Raw genomic sequence first — 16827 nt, forward strand, 5'->3', positions numbered from 1 at the left:
TCTTTGATCCCACTTTATAACCGTGGTCATTACAATCCAGAATATACAGGCTAATCTGACTACAGTTTTGGTGCTACCCCATTTCATTCACAAAATCTAGCGTTCTGTCTTGTGTTATACGTTTCTTAGTTTCCTGGTTTATAAGCTTGCAAAATGTTGAGCCCATTGACATCGATTTATGACTTATGAAATGGGGTTTAAATCACAGTTCGATGACAAACAAAATAAGAAAAGAAATAAAACTGAAAAAAAATTAACAAAACTCCAATACTTATATTCTGTGGTAAGTTGAAGACCTATTTAATTTCGTGAGCAATCGAAAGCTGAGCACATCTTGAAAAAAATATATGTTATTTAGTTGAATAAGACCTAGGGTTCATAGTTGTGCTCAATATTTCTGCACAAGGACTTTGAACAAATTCATTATTTTTTTTATCTAAGTTTTTCAGTGATTTTCTTTGGAACTAATTTGTAATTTGTCATTTTTTTAAACCAATAATTTGAATGTAGTTATTTACTCTTTATTATTGGTTCAACTAAAAAATAAACTTTTTATGTAAATTAAACCAATTTTATAATCTTTCCAATATAGATTATGAATAGATCAATTAATTTTAATTTTTATATATATTAAAATGACCTATGAAGTAGACAATAATTACCTTTGATGTCGACAAAAAATATTTAATCATTTGTTAATTGAATTTAACTTCAGTATATTCTTATGTTCATTATTAAATAGCTTAGAACTTATATACAATAAGAATCAAAACTTCAATTCAGTTTAACTAAAATCATCAGACGGATCAATTATATAAGAAACATGATCGCCGCATATCGGATTTTATTTGGGCTAACATTTTTTTTATTATTTCTTTCCAGCAAAGGCCACGAGGAAACTAATAGTAAGTCCAATTGCAAATATGCATCCTTAAGTCAGGACTAAATTACAAAAATGTAAATGTCTGCTGAGAAGTTATAATCTATAATGAATTAATTTTTAGTGACAGAATATTTGAAAATGCCATCAATACTCAAACTAGATGATTACGATACCTGCCTCTATCACAACCCTGATGGCAATGGAATATATTGTCTATCTTATGTTGAAGTTGTACCTAATACGACATCAGAAAATTGGAGAATCATAGAAAAATATTCGTCTTTACCTAGACATCGTTTCCGACATGATATTCTTTTCATTGGTACTTGCATAAAACGATGCAAGGACTTAGCAAACAATTTGGATGAACAGGAATTAAATGAGTTTTACGTTGGTTCAGCTCAACACCAGGAGGTATATTTTCAAAAGTCTATGATAATTCAATAAATCAGAATCAAATTTCTTCTTGAACAATAGATTGTAGATCATTACGCTCTAGTTCATGATAATTTGGAATATCGCAAAGCTTACGATGAATTAATTAACAAGTGTCTAAACCATGAATATCAGCATAAGTACGAGTTAAAGCTGCGCTCCAATATTGAATATTGTATAGACAGTAGCAAAGAACAATTATGGGGTAATACTATTATTACAATATCCTCATTACGTTAATAGTTCACTCATTTCAGACACCGCCCATTTTATTTTTCTAATAATCCTGGCATCTATTGTATGTCTCTGCATTTTTTCCACTGGTTATGATTACTACTTGAAGTTCAGTGCAACTCAAGACAACGGAAATGCATTTTTTACGACTAAATTTATAACAAAAAGTAAGGTTCATAAAAAAATATCGATCAGTTTATAAGTTCATTATATTTTATTTACAAAATTATTTTAGAGGACAGACTGTTAACTGCCTTCTCACTTAAAAGAAACTACCTTAAACTCCATAGCAATACTAGGGGTACAGATGATGACTTGAATTTTTTAAATGGTATTAGAACGGTGTTTAATACCTTGGTTATTCATGCGCATATTGTTATGGGTCTAATAACTAGGGGCAGTACAAATGAAATTTTTTTCGAAACGTATCAATTAAATAATTTTACTTCATTTTCGGCTAACTGTGGCAGAATAGTTAATGGCATGTTTTTCTTAATGAGCACATTTTTATTAAAAATAAGTTTTGAGAAGAAGAGCCCTATAACTCCAAAAAGTAGTTGGAGAAGTTGTGTCGGTGTATTTTGGAAATTTCTAATTTATCGCTATTTAAGGTAAGAAAACATTTGCAATTTCTAAAACATTTTCATACTCACAGAATTATTACCCTAACTAGGCAAACATGTATTTTTTTATTTTCTTTTAAAGATGAGATCATATTTTCTTGGAAAATGGAGGATATTTTATCACCCTTCAATACAATAATATGGTTAAACAGTGAATAAAGTTTTTATCATTTTTTATTCCAAGTGTTCAAAAAATTTGGTGCGACTCAGCTCATAAATAGTTCCACTGATTATCATATAAATTTATACGTTTTCGACGACTTGAGCGTTTAAAAAGGATTATGATAAATAGTAGACATAAAACTAACTTCACCAACCTGTGGAAAAATTCTATTTAATCAAAATTTTTAAAGTAAAAGTAAACCTTTTCTATCAGAGTAGAATAAGGTGAAAAAATAACTCAGTAAGAAACATTTGTTGCCACAGTTGTATGTTTACTTCATAGAAGTATAGAATATAGAAGAATATAATAGAAAGTAAAATTTTGGATATAAAAATGTTGATACTTTTCAGAAAAAAAAAATTCATGCTATCCTTAATATGTAACTATTCCAAAATGACTTCTTCACAAACACGATTTATGTTTCGAGCAGAATATTCTTCATTTTGCTAGAGTAAAATTTTGACTTGAAATTAAATGTGTTCAGTTATATTCACTTACCCAAGGCCAGCACGATGGGCTGAACTCTTTCCCGAAATCATTCGGGGGGATTTTTTTTTTTTTTTTTGTATCGAACCTGAGGGAAAAATCTTCCAAAGATACAAATGGCCCGTACCATTTGCATGCCCGATTCATGCACGACCCCATTAAGTCATACATGCCTACGGACTAAAAAGTCCCCTACATTCTCAGCTCAAACTCCTGTAAATCCCAATACGACCAATTAAGGTATTCCTTCACAGGGCAGGTTAGAAGAGTACTTAGCGTGCTTTCACTCCGATTGTGTACTAAGTATTGCGTCCGCTCTAACAGTGTTTATTGTTCTAGATATTATGCTCTTGTAGAGGCTCCATTCTTCAATGCTTGCCAAAATCTGCATTACTACAGTAGGAGGGCTGGCTTCCCCAATTATAGTCTCTAGATTTTGTCTAGTATCTACGAATCTTATACAGTCTCTAATTATATGAACGGAGCTCTCAATTTTATCTGGACAAAACTGGCAGTACGGATTACTTGCAAGCCTGAACCGGTATAAGTATTCACGGAAGCAGCCATGCCCCGTAAGAAACTGCATTACATTCGGAGGGACTGTATGTATACATATGTCTATACGTTGTTTATGCATCATAACATAATTCGTAAATAAAACTGTGGCCGATCTAGCATGAAATCTGAAATCTGCCCTTCCCGAAGTAAATTTCTGCCTACTAATTTCTGAAATTGCGTTTTTCGAATCTCCAATTATATTTTTAAGTTTGCAAAAACATCTCATAAACCAGTTAAAAGAAATATTTAATTATTTTACATATCTCCAATTTTACAGACTTGTACCGGGATATGCATTAATAATTCTATACAATGCCTCATTTTATGGAAATCAAATAGATTCTCCAACTTGGAAACATCTCACTGGTCAAGATCATAAGTTTGCGCGTATTAATTGGTGGAAAAATTTGTTATTCATTAATAACTGGTCGTTGATTGATAGTGTAAGCATTGGTCAAATACGAGATTTTTATATTATCTGCCTTTTTATTACAGACAATGCCAATCACTTGGTATCTGGCCGCCGATATGCAAATATTTATAATTTTCCTCATTGTCTTAATTATTATTGCGAAGTTAATAATTCACTGACTATTCCAATAGAATTGAGATTAATTATATTTCAATTTTAGAAAACCACATTTTAAGAAGCTCATATATGGTATCTTGTTTCTTTTTTCTCTACTCTACCCTGCGATTTTATTGATTATATATAAAATTCAATATCACGCTGGATTCCTTATGTTGTATGTATGATGGTTCAATAACATTTTGTTTTTGTTTTTTAATAATAATTTTTAATCATTTTTGATACAGATATTATCAGATTATGTTTATGACCAAAGCAAATGATATTGAAAATATAGGCATGACCCCTCTAACAAAAATAGACATCTGCCTACTTAGTATAATAACGGCTGAAATATATCTGAAACTAAAAGCCAATATCAAACGTCGGTCTTATAAAGGAGTTTTCAAATATGAACTCGGCTGTTGGATCAGTTTTATGATGTTTTATGGATTTTTAAATATTAACTACAATTCCGAAAATTATACTATAGGCGTTTTAATGGCGATGTTTAACAAAAACATAATCTTTTTCTTCGGTTGTATAGTGATTTTGGCTTTTAGTATGAAATTGGGTGGTATGTAGATCAGCTTATCACTTTAAACTTTAAAGGTGAATACATTTTTCTGTATTTTGACTTCTTTTAAGGATTCATCCGAAATATATTATCATCAAACTCAATGCTGAAGAATGCTAGGATATCATATCCAGTATACTTGTGGCATGCCGCAGTTCTACGCATTATTATGAGCCTTCACAAACAGCCCGCTGATGTTAACAATTTGACTATTGTATGACTATGGAACATTTCATTTTTTTTTGATTATTTTTATTTTTTAACTTTTAGTGTTATTTTTTCTTATAGCCACTTTACTTTTTTCTAACAATTTCAATCAGTAATATGGTTGCTACGATTGTAGCAATAGTTTTTGAATATCCAATCGCTGAAATAGTTAATAGTTTCATTGGAACCACTCCGAAGGTAAGTGATGAAGTTTAGAGTGAAAATGACTATTAAGTGATTTCCTTTACTTTAAAGATAACAGAAAAATCGAAATCCAAGTGAATAAAAAGGAGTACTACGTTGAAGTAGAGAAAACTTAATAATTAGTTATTTTCATAGTATAACTTTCCTATTTTTTTTAAATAAAATTAAAATTCAACCCCCAAATAGAAAAGACTTTCTTTTTATTTAAAATGTATTTGTACACAAGGTAATAGCTTGTTTGTGTTTTTTTAATTTAAACATTTATGTAATATAATTTATACTTTATGAAATAAAAATTTATAAAGAATACTTTAGAGAGTTCACCAATACATATCAGATTTTATCAGACTTTAGATAGTTAGGCAAACATTGTATACTATATTTATTTCCTAAAACATTTGTCAACATCTTTTTGAAGCCATAAAACAGATCAACTTTGAATTCATTTTTAACATGTTTCCATTTAATAATTAATACTACCTTTAAGGTTGATTGTCACTTGAACTTTAGAACTACATTCAAGATATATGCGTTGTGCTTAATAGCAAATATTCTTACTATAATTAACATTGAATTAAAGGTAAAAACACTTTAAATAAACTTCTTTCAAATGTATTTAAATAAAAATTTGATGGAATTTTAAGAGCATCTAAATTGCTTTTAATAATACATTTACACTGTCTCATTTAGGCACTTGCTCATTTATATTAATGAGTAATAATGGTATGACTTTAATAAGCTCAATTATGCAGTTAATAGAATTTTTACAAACTTCACTTAATACCATACCACATATAAAAATGAAATATATAATTGATATATTAAATCATTTATATACATTTTATATACATATCAATTACATATTCAATTAATGAAAATAAAGATTTCATTAAATACTTACTTCCTCAGTGCCTTTGTTTACAGCTCAACTGTTGTTTATGTACATTTTATGTATAAAACATATGACACATATTTTAAATTTGCAAAATTGCATTCGACATTTTTGTCTTATCACTTGCTATTATACATCAAAACGATATTCTTGCTTCCATCACTTAAAATGAATGAAATTTTGCATGTAAGTCGACCATACTTGACACATTAAACTCGGGCTTTTAATTAGCTAATTTATTGATAATGAACTCATTTATATGAGAGATTTTTATATGGTAAATCAACATTAGATGAGACAGTGTGAATGTGCGTTAATGAGGTGACTCGCATGTTATCATAAAGTTTTGAATTACACAGTTGTTGTGTGTATTTCTTATACTTACTATCGTTACAAGCACCGATATAATATCAATTATCTATTATCTATAGTCACTATTCGTAGTTAGTTTGTTACTATTAATACAATATGTCTTTATATACCTAAACTACTGAAATTAAAATATATTTTATTTGCATTTCTAATAAAAAATGTTCATTTAGCATATTTATGTATTACCAAAATATTGTAAAAATAAGCGAGGGCTGGCATCCCTATGCGCGCACATTATATTAATTTGACAGCTGACACCAACAACATCGTGCAGTTTGTTTAGTTTTCTAATCGAAAAGGCGATTTAGGGCTCCATTGTAAACAAAGTAATAATGGAATCATCGCAGCTTTCGTCAAATAAAACATGGACAGAGGAGGAACGTTTGGCTTTGGCAGCTAAATTAGATGCTGAACTTGATGAATTCATTGATAGTTTGGAAAAAAAGCGTTATGAAGAAGGTAAGCAACTACAATTTATACAAATTATTGCATTTTAACTTTACAATTATATATTTATATTTAGGTTGGCCTGAAGATCGTTGGCAAGAGGTGCGAAATAACTATACTTCATTCTTTATTTGTCTTTAATAGTAATTATTATTATCAATACAGGAAATGGAAAAACATCCATTTTTCATGAAGACTGCGCCACAACCAGGAGATGAAGTGCATCCAATGTTCGAAGGACTACAAAAATTAAAGTATGATCCCGAAGAAAATACAAAAGAGGATTTAGCTTCTAACTATAAAGAAGATGGCAATTTCTATATGAAGCATAAGAAATTTCGTATGGCAGTTTATAGTTACACGGAGGGGCTTAAAATTAAATGCGACAAACCCGAGGTACAAGCTGCTCTCTATAACAATCGTTCAGCTGCTCAATATTTTTTAAAAAATTATAGGTAAAGCGGTTGCGAAAAGATAAATTAACATTTTGTTTACAATGATTTAACACTTTTTTAGATCTGCATTACTCGATGCCCAGCTTGCTTTGAAAAACAAACCGGACTATACAAAAGCGCGCTGGCGTGCTGCCCAATGTGCTTATGAACTTGAAAAATTTGATCAATGCCAAGAGTTGTGTGAATCTTTATTGGAAATAAATTTGGACGATACAAATGCCAAAGAACTGCTGAAGAAGAACAAAGCTAAAAAAGTTAGTTTGAAAAAAGATGTAGTTTTAGCATTTAAATTCATTTAATTATTTTTTAACCGAAGATGGAAATAGAACGAAATCAGCGAAAAGAGTTGGCGGAGAAAAAGAAAATATTGACCAAATTTCAACATTTAATTTCTGTCCTTGAAGAGCGTGCTATTAAATTTGACGACCAACCAAAGGGTAAACCTATAACAAAAGAATTGTTACAACCCAAATTCCTGCCGTTAGAAGAATTTCCAGTACACCTCGACGAAGATAATGAGACACTTATATGGCCTACTTCATTTTCATACCCAGAATTTTTATACAGTGACTTTCAACAGGAACTTTCAGAAAAAGTTATGTGAGTTAATGCAGACATAAATGTTAATTTTAAAGTAAGAAACCATAGCTACTCAAATCGCTATTGGGAAGCAAATACTTTAATTATTTATTACCGTACTGTATTGAGATAGATTCTTATATATTTATGTAAAGCACTAAATATTTACGCTCTGGCAACGAAGAATTTTGCAACTTACTTAATTAATTATACAAAGTATAACTAAAGCCATTTATATTTTACAGTTTTTAAGTAAATATTAAATTATATGTTTGTGTTTATATATATATATATATTTTTTAAATATCCAGCTATTATAAGTATTTTCATTTATTTGCAGTATGCAAGATTGTATTTATACATTGTTTAACGAACCTTTACCTTGGGATACAGCAAAAAATTATCAACCTGATAGTATAAACGTTTACTATGAAAATCGGTTAGCCGGACGAGTACATAAAGTTGATCTAAATAAGTCGATAAAAGAGATCATCAATGAAAACAGGTAAACAAATATATCAATAATGGAGACTATTCTTCTGTCAGACCTACCGTGACATAGAACTTCGTTTTATTCATTATTCATATACTTTCTGAGTTTCTTGAAATAAAATAGCTACAATCCTAAATCACAACCTCTTGGGGGTAAATAAAAATTTAATTTTATGATGCTTTTCAATAGCTTTGTCTGTTGTGTAACTCGCAACACTACCTAATTATCTAATATTATTCATTGCATACCAAAAAAAAAAATCAAGAGCTTTTTAACGGCTGCCTTATTGTACTTCCAAGTAACCTGTTGGTTGCTCATCTTTAAAGAAATAAGTTCATTTGAAAAAGCATTTATTCTGTTTTATTTATTGTTGTATTGAAAACACATTATATAATCCCTATATAAAGGGTTATCTATTGTGAGATCCCAATTTAGCAACATTGTGTATGAGTCTTATGAGAAACAGAACTGTCATCTTATTAACAATAACTATGCTCATAAAGTTTTTTTTTTAATTCTCTACTGCCGCAAATAGTTAATAGGACCTCATGAATCTAAAAAATTAATTATCTTCGTCTAAGTTACGTACTGATATAGTTGGCTACTACAGACATGAGACGTTTATTGTTGTCTTCTGAAGCCAGCCCAATCAGTGGCTTGCTGTCGCCAGTAGGTTGTATCGTTTGGCACGTGGTCGTTCAATTGAAGAGTTGGACGTCCTCTACAACGTTTTTCACCAGCAGGTACCGAACCGAACACATTTTTTACCAGAATTTTTTTTATCTATTTATATTCCATAACGATACCAGCAAAGCCACTAAAATTTTGTACGCTTGTCTATGGGAAGACTTGATATAACTCATGCAGCTCATCGTTTCATCTAGTTCGACACTTATAACCAATGTTTTCTCATCATTGTTGTAAACTGTTGTCTCTTCTTTTTCATTTAATAATATATATTAATATTTTTTAATACTCACTGTATTTTTCAGTTTCTTTATTACTGGTGGTTCTCTCCTATTCTACGTAGTACCCATAAACTCGCGTGCAGAACAGGAATTCTTATATCAACAAAGACGTCCATTGGCACTGACGTAAGCTTGATCAGCTTGACTTTTACTATATTGATAAACTTATGAACTTTTTTAAAGCTTAATTAATAATATAAATGCATTCAACTAAATAAATATTATATACTATATCGTATAATAAATAAACTAAATGTCTTGTAAATATAAAGAAAAAAGTTACTAGTTAATTTATAAATTCAAATATATATTTCTTTGACAAATTATTTAATATAAAATATTTAAATATTGTATATTTTTGATTAGTTAAAATAAAGGAAAAATTAAAAGATTCCAACATTTGTTTTAATTTGCCTTTTATAAAAAAGCAAAAGCATTTATTTCAAAATGTAAAATGCATGTAGTATAATATTTATTCTATCTTAAGCTGCAATACATTGTATTGTATATGCAATAATATTATTGTTTGTTTTAAAAATGTATATAAGTTCCTATAAAATTAAGTTTATATAAAATTAGAAATATTTAACTTTGAACTTGTACAATTGTGAAGCGTTTGAGCAATTCAATATTTTATTCGCGTTTAATATATTAATATATTTAATATTTAATATATTAATTAACATCATTTATTTAAATTATTTGTGATTTGTTCATTTGATATGTAGTATTTAAAAAAAAACTTCTTAAACTTAAAAAACTATATTCAGTACATTAATGTATATAAGAATTCACAACTTTCATTTATCTTATAGTAAAAACAAGTTAACAATTCAATTTTTAAATAAATTATTCAATATAATTGAGCATTTTTCGAAGTTAACAATTATATTTAACATTTTTATTGAAGCAATGGCAGACACATAATTATATTATTAATTTTATACTTAAGACTTTAATGTTATATTTAAAAATAAGCAAAGCAAGATACTTTTACAAAATATAAGAAGAATTTCGCATTTATTTTATTTTATTTCATCTTCAAATTTGCATATATTGTTTATTGCTTTTATTAAAAATTTATTTCACTTTTAGTCATTGGTAAACATATCAAATCATAAATATATTTAATTATTATGTTTATGTTTTTAAACAAAACCTTTTTTAATTTTAATCGGTGGTGAACATAAAAAAAATATTTAATAAAACCATTTGAATGGTATATTTGAATATACCATCCATATAGAGAAGTCCAAATATCTTTGTATTTAAGTTTTTCTATCTATATATAGTAATATATAAAATTCACATTTCTCACACACAAACAGCTAAACTTAATAATTACATTCTTAAAATAATATTCTTTTATAAGCAATTACATCTATATGTATATGTATATATATATATATGTATTCAATTTTGTTTCATTATGTTAAAACCACATAATATAGTTATTTTCTAATACAATTAATATAATTGATTTCTAATCAATATTTTACTTAAGCCAAGCTATTCGATATGGGTTCAAAATATTATTCATTTATTCATAATTAAATGTTAATTTAAAGCAAATTTTTTTATTTAGCAGCAGACAGCTGTAATTGCTAAGCGATCATATGAGAGCTATAGATATGCGGCTATAATGAAATCTATGAATTAAACATTACAATAAGTCCGTAAATACTACGAAAAATGATATGAAAAGTTATTTGTAATATACATAAAAAAATTAAATGCGTTAATCAAAATAATCACCATTTTAGTTTTGACCAATTTAAATCCGTTCACTTAATAATTAAAATGATATATCAATTCAATTATCAATTTTTTTAATGTTAATTTCAGTTCCATCTGATCAAATCTCTATTTTAAATGATAAAAATGCACTCTTATTTATTTAAATTAATTACATTAAAAATAATTAAAATAATTACAATTAAAACGTGATATAACATGATAAATTAGTAAAATTATATGTACTTAAAGAAAAATTCCATTTCATCGCACACTGCTGGATTGAAAGACATTTCCTCTTCCAAATATTTTCAATAGAAAATATATTATATGAAGTTCGCATAGAACGAAATGTCTAAGTGCTTTACTGTTGCTCACATAATAAGGTTTATTAAGATTACATTCACAATAAAGCACACTCTGTACACGGTCTGTACAGATATCCCAATATCCACACACACCCCAAGAAGTCATGCTTACCTGACTAAGTACGATACCTGATTTAAGACATTTTTCATGTTCAATAATATCATTAATCCACTTCTTTATCAAACCCTTTCTACCCGTTGCAACGTGCAGCGTGTTGATCTCGTAAGAACTCTTCTTTTCTTAAAGATTCTCTTAGACTATTTTTAAATTTTTTTAGAGATTTCTCTTTACACTATCTCTAAAACTTTGTCCTCAAATGTTAACCTCGGCCTCTCTACAGCTTTGTTTTTAGAGAGCATTTGGAAATTCTCAACTGTCCGATTCCTGACACATGACCGAACCACTTAAGTTTATGTTTGATTTGCTGTAGTTCGTATAGGCAGGGAATCTTACTCTGTCTCCTTTAGTTGTTTCCACAATTCTTCAAACACTTTATTTTTACTGTAACTTTGCTAAGCTGTTTGTCCTTTGCTACTAAAATTTCTGCTCCATAAGTACAATTAGTATCGACGACCTTGTGGTAGACTTTACAATAGGAAATTAGTTATTTCACAATGTATTGTTTTTTTGCATCCTATTCTAACTATTTGTTAGAGATATTAATACGTACTAAGTTTTTGTCACATGCACCATCTTTGTTTCTTCAATACTTAATTTTGAGATTATAAAAATTTTGATTAGAGATAAACACTTGATGACTTAAACGCAGTGTAACATTGTCGTGTAAATTGCTAATTGAGAACAAGTCTGTCAACACTCGTAATACTATTTCGCTTCACATCCGGTTATAGTGGCATCAACATATACAATCATGACCAACACTTACCTCTACACTATGAACTGAATTAAGCTTTTGCACCTTCAATAAGAAACTAAAAAAGAATAGGTATCACCTCTATTATTCCGACATTGTTGTTGTCATTGTAGACTATGGAGATTAATATAGCAGGAAATATGGGTGCAACTAAAGACGAATATATGGGTTAGCATGAATATGGGTGAACGTAAACGAAAAGAAGACTTGTGTGTGATGGAGGAAGTATGTGGTTAGATGTTGATTGAAACTAACCTAGATCGAGATGAAGAAATATGTCCAATTCAATAGGTCAATAAGTGCCACTTGTACACTAGTAGGTGGACTACACCAGTAGCTACAATTGCGATTTCTAACTTCTGCATTCTTTCAATTGCTTTAATCTTCTCATTTATTCACTGAAATTAATTCTCATTTCTTGTATTTTGTAATACAATGATAATGTTTCATTATCACTCCTTATGTTGTATTCATTCTCAAAGATTAATGGAATTCTTCTGCGATATAGAATCCGAACAAACCAAATTCATACAATCGCTATTTTTAATTATTATTCATTACGATCCACCTCTTTAATTGCTATTTAATTGTTTATTTGTTCTATTTTCAGCGTGATAGACTTTCTAGGGATTCTAGCCTATTACAAGTTCAAAATGTTAAAAAGTCCTCTGTAATCTATAAGTAATCTATTTTGATCTATTTTCTGGCAATAGCAGATAAATAATTTTAAGAGTGCTAAATTAATAAATTTTTATGAAATAACTTATAACTTGTCAGAGATTTCGATTATTGTAATATTTTTTAATGGATAAATATTATTTTATTATAAGTAATATAATGCAAATAAATTAAATCTTACTAAAGAACTAAATAAATCAAAAGTATTTAATTAAAGAATGAAAAATATAATTTATAAGAGAATTATATAAAGGAAAAATGAATATAAATGTACATTTAAAAAGGCGATAATTAAACCAAAAGACTGAATGATTAATAGTTTTTTCACAAATTTAAAGATTGAAAAATTAAAAATTATTTAAATATAGTTTCAGTTAAATTCAATGAAAATACTAAAATAATACAAATAATACGAATGATGGATACATAGAGTGTGAGGATTAAAGATAAACGATTAAATTAGCTTTAAGCAAGAGCGTATATCAAATATTATGGCAAATTATTTAAAAATTCATTTTACTTACACTAAATACGTGAAACTTAAAGCCGAAGCCTAGAACTATTAAAAATCAGAACTCGTGATGCTGACTTCGCTGCAAGACGTTATTGATTTTAAGCTTCAGTGGAGACAAATCAATCTTCTTGAAACGCGGCAGTGAAGCGAATTTTCTCATAGCACTGAAATGCAAGTCACTACTGGAGCTCTCGACTTTTGATTGTGTCATAATATCTGCAGTGGCTTCAGTGTTTCTGTTGGGAGTATGATTTTTCGTATTCGATTCCTGGCTCTGCTGTAAACAATGTTGTGCGGTCTGAGTTGGTGTATTTGTGCCCGTAGGTGTAACACATTTTTTAACAAAGTCCGAAACTTTATTTATGGACTGCGAATAATTTTCAGACTCCTGATCTGGTTTCTGTTTGGCACATGTAGTTGTTGTTGGAGTTTGAATTGCTTGCGAAATGCCATCATCAAATTTGAAATCAATGTTCTGCAGCATAGCCAAATGTAGAAGTTCATACTGCAATTTCTCTTTCATTTCTTCCGTCAAACCATTTGCCTCATTTGCCTCATCGTTATTATTATTACTAATCAATTTTCTGCTGGTATGCTTCACTGTATAAACATTTTCCGATAATTTGTGTACACCAGTCTTTTTCGGCTTCTGAGTTTTATTCGATTTCTGTTTTAGTGAAGTCACAGGTGATATGTTTGTTATTGGTTTTTGTCGTTGTTCAATTATTTTCTGAGGCGAAGATATGTAAAGGTTTTCCTTGCGTTCGCGATGCAATTTCATATTGACTAAATGGCGTAAGCTAAGCCCATTGGCAGATTTCTGAAATTTACAATAATATTAGGTGTTCGCCTTTACGCTTAACTATATTATTTATCACTTACCTCACTTGAACTAGAATTAGGTGTGTCCTTTAAGGGACTTTGACGGCGCATTTTTACAGTATCACAACTATTTGGATAATAGGACGGTACTTTGTCATCAATACTTATAATAGATTTGCGTGGGGTTTGATAATAATTTTCCTCTTCGGCCATAACCGGTGTGATTTCTGGCGTAGTCTGCGTTAACGGTGAGTCAGTGGGTGTGCTCGTGCTTAAACCAGTTGAAGGTTGCTCTAATTCTTGAGCTGCTTTTACCGTAAGCAAGTTCTCATACAGATTTTTGGTGAAATCTACACTTAAATTTGGCGAGTTGGTTAATGACAGCGCATTCGAGTTAGTGGAATTCAAGGAACCCTGCATATTTTCATAAATTGTACTTTCTTCAGGTACTGCTAAATTTTCGCGATTCTTCAATGTGGGCTCGTGGTACTGATCGTCTTGTGATGTTGTGCAAGTGGATGTAGAAGAACAATAACCCGAAGACGTGGATTCAGTACTAAACAATGGTTGTGCCAACATATGTGTATATGTGTTATCGTTCAATTTTTTCATAATTGGTGCCATGAAACAGTACCCAGTTAAATCATCAATAATTATTTTATTTGTTTTGATTTGTGGCAACCTCACGGCACCGTTAGCACCAATCAAGTTCATTTTTGATGAGTTACAGGCAGAAAAATTAAAATTATTGGGTAATTTCTCGGATATATTAAGGCTCACCATTGAATCAGCTTTTGTTTTGTCAGCTTGTGTGAATAGTTTTGCTACTTCCACTTTTCTGCTTCTATTTGGCAGTATGGCTGAATCGTCGAGGCTAGCCGTACTTAAATCCAATTCATCACTATTAAGAAACGAATTTAATAGTAAATCTGCTACCTTTTCTTCATCGAATGTGTCTAAAAAGTTAATTTTAGATAAGTCTGGACTTGAGAAACTGTTCCGTTTTGAGTTTGCTAAGTCAATCCCAGTTTTATGTAATTTTCGTGACCTCTTTACCGTGATTACTTCATTCGAGTACATCGGCAATGTGCTGGTTGTGGTAACACAATCCCTTTGTAATATGTCCGGAGTAGTACTACCTTTGAGATCATCAACAGTGCTGACCTGACTTTCACTTACACTGCCTGAACGTTTTGAACGCACACTACCAAAAATGTTATCCAACATATTTTTATACTTTTTCTTTTTTATCAAATCCGATTCAGGATTAGTATTGCAACGTACAAGTTCTGCTACGTCACATTGAGCTTCTGCTTCAAAAGTGTTTATACGTTTACGGGGTGGTGGTAGTGGTGGTAATGGTGGAGCTAACTCCAATGCTTCTTCTACAATAGCATTAAAATTAGCTGCAGAAGGCTTCATTTCTTCGTAAATGCCCGAAGCGATGGAAGTGCGTGAAAAACGTCTGGATGAACGTGCAGAATCAGTTTGTTGCATACCTTCGAATATTTCCTCATATATTTCGGAGACACGAGAAACGCGCCGAGACCATGAGCTGCTATTGTCAAATCCATCAGGTATATTAGGTAAAGGACCAAGACTTGTTTTTGAAGCTCTAATATATATACGAAAAAAAAACCTTCAAATGTTTTCGTTAATAATTTGCATATCTATAAAACTTACCTAACGTCTTTTTTTAAAAATTTATTTTCAACATCGTGTTGTGGCATTTCTTGTTTGTCTTTTAATGCACTTTGCGTTATACCTGCGAATCTACCTGGGCCTCTACTGTTACGACGCTGTTCAAGAAATATTTGCCGATGTAGTTCCAGATTTTTAATTGACTTTTTGATCCATTTCATGTGGCGACGACAGCTTGCCTCTGTTTCTAAAGCAAAATATATAAAGCAAGCACGTCGGTTGTGTGTCCAGAAAAGCCCATATGAGTACTGTTTCGTGCGAGATTCTGCAAGACTGATTGTAACGCCAGGTACATTTATGGAAACACTCAGGTGCTTTTGCTCAACTGTATCCGTGTCATCATCATCATCTTCGATCATTTTCGAGAAAGTGATGCGCAGAAAGCAAGGAAGACATTTGATTGCTTCAATTTTTACTTGGCATTTGGACCAAGTCTTAAACTGTATTGACTCGGGCCGCTTGTCGTGTATGTCGAGCTTAACATCCATCAGCATTGATATTTCATTGTTTTCCATGTTTGCACTGTCATTTATTTAGAACTTTATAGCAGGACAAATAAGGCTGAGTACATGTTAATAATTATTTCCTTAAAAATAATTGAAATTGAAAGAAATTTTTCCGAAATAAGTGTATACAAAAAACAGTAGAAAAAATTGTTGAAGGATACAGTTCCTTTTTTAGGGTTGCCAAGTCTAAAAACCAACAATAATTTTAAATATAAACAAGTGAAAGAACTCTACTCCTTCCAATCATCCCAGTGTAGAGAAGAGCACAAAAAATATTTAATCGAATACCTGGTAGCACAAATAAGTAAATAGGAAAATTACTGCAGTAATCTGTTTTCTTCACTACCATAAAATCCTTCAAGAATATGCATATCTATGTCGCATTATTATTATCAAAATTTCATTAAAAATATTGTTACTTAATCCTGTTTTAGTAGTGTAATTTGCAATTTCCTAAGACTTACTATTAAAGAGCGAATTTTCGA

The 16827-nt window shown here is 30.1% G+C and overlaps 3 protein-coding genes across 3 annotated transcripts; 2 read left to right on the top strand and 1 right to left on the bottom strand.

Annotated features, from left to right (window-relative positions):
• The first annotated feature begins 783 nt into the window (after nucleotides 1-783).
• LOC119662955 (nose resistant to fluoxetine protein 6-like) lies at nucleotides 784-5112 on the top strand. Its single transcript, XM_038072612.1, has 12 exons — nucleotides 784-905; nucleotides 1005-1297; nucleotides 1361-1523; nucleotides 1576-1719; nucleotides 1788-2163; nucleotides 3660-3825; nucleotides 3878-3957; nucleotides 4015-4128; nucleotides 4199-4527; nucleotides 4599-4741; nucleotides 4816-4932; nucleotides 4990-5112. The coding sequence occupies exons 1-12, from the start codon at nucleotides 824-826 to the stop codon at nucleotides 5014-5016; spliced, it is 2034 nt and encodes a 677-aa protein (XP_037928540.1). The 5' UTR covers nucleotides 784-823; the 3' UTR covers nucleotides 5017-5112.
• A 1354-nt stretch (nucleotides 5113-6466) lies between these two features.
• On the top strand, nucleotides 6467-9374 carry LOC119662953 (DNA polymerase interacting tetratricopeptide repeat-containing, protein of 47 kDa). Its single transcript, XM_038072610.1, has 7 exons — nucleotides 6467-6661; nucleotides 6726-6751; nucleotides 6815-7104; nucleotides 7166-7358; nucleotides 7421-7704; nucleotides 8024-8188; nucleotides 9169-9374. Exons 1-7 carry the CDS (start codon nucleotides 6535-6537, stop codon nucleotides 9272-9274), a joined length of 1191 nt encoding a protein of 396 aa, XP_037928538.1. The 5' UTR covers nucleotides 6467-6534; the 3' UTR covers nucleotides 9275-9374.
• Nucleotides 9375-13221: 3847 nt separating this feature from the next.
• On the bottom strand, nucleotides 13222-16479 carry LOC119662950. The gene is made up of 3 exons (XM_038072606.1): nucleotides 15819-16479; nucleotides 14196-15750; nucleotides 13222-14133 (listed from the first exon to the last, which is right to left on the bottom strand). The coding sequence occupies exons 1-3, from the start codon at nucleotides 16349-16351 to the stop codon at nucleotides 13369-13371; spliced, it is 2853 nt and encodes a 950-aa protein (XP_037928534.1). The 5' UTR covers nucleotides 16352-16479; the 3' UTR covers nucleotides 13222-13368.
• Nucleotides 16480-16827: the final 348 nt, after the last annotated feature.

The sequence above is a fragment of the Teleopsis dalmanni genome, unplaced genomic scaffold (assembly GCF_002237135.1).
Source record: "Teleopsis dalmanni isolate 2A unplaced genomic scaffold, ASM223713v2 unscaffolded_contig_0035, whole genome shotgun sequence".
NCBI classification, from domain to species: Eukaryota; Metazoa; Arthropoda; class Insecta; order Diptera; family Diopsidae; genus Teleopsis; species Teleopsis dalmanni.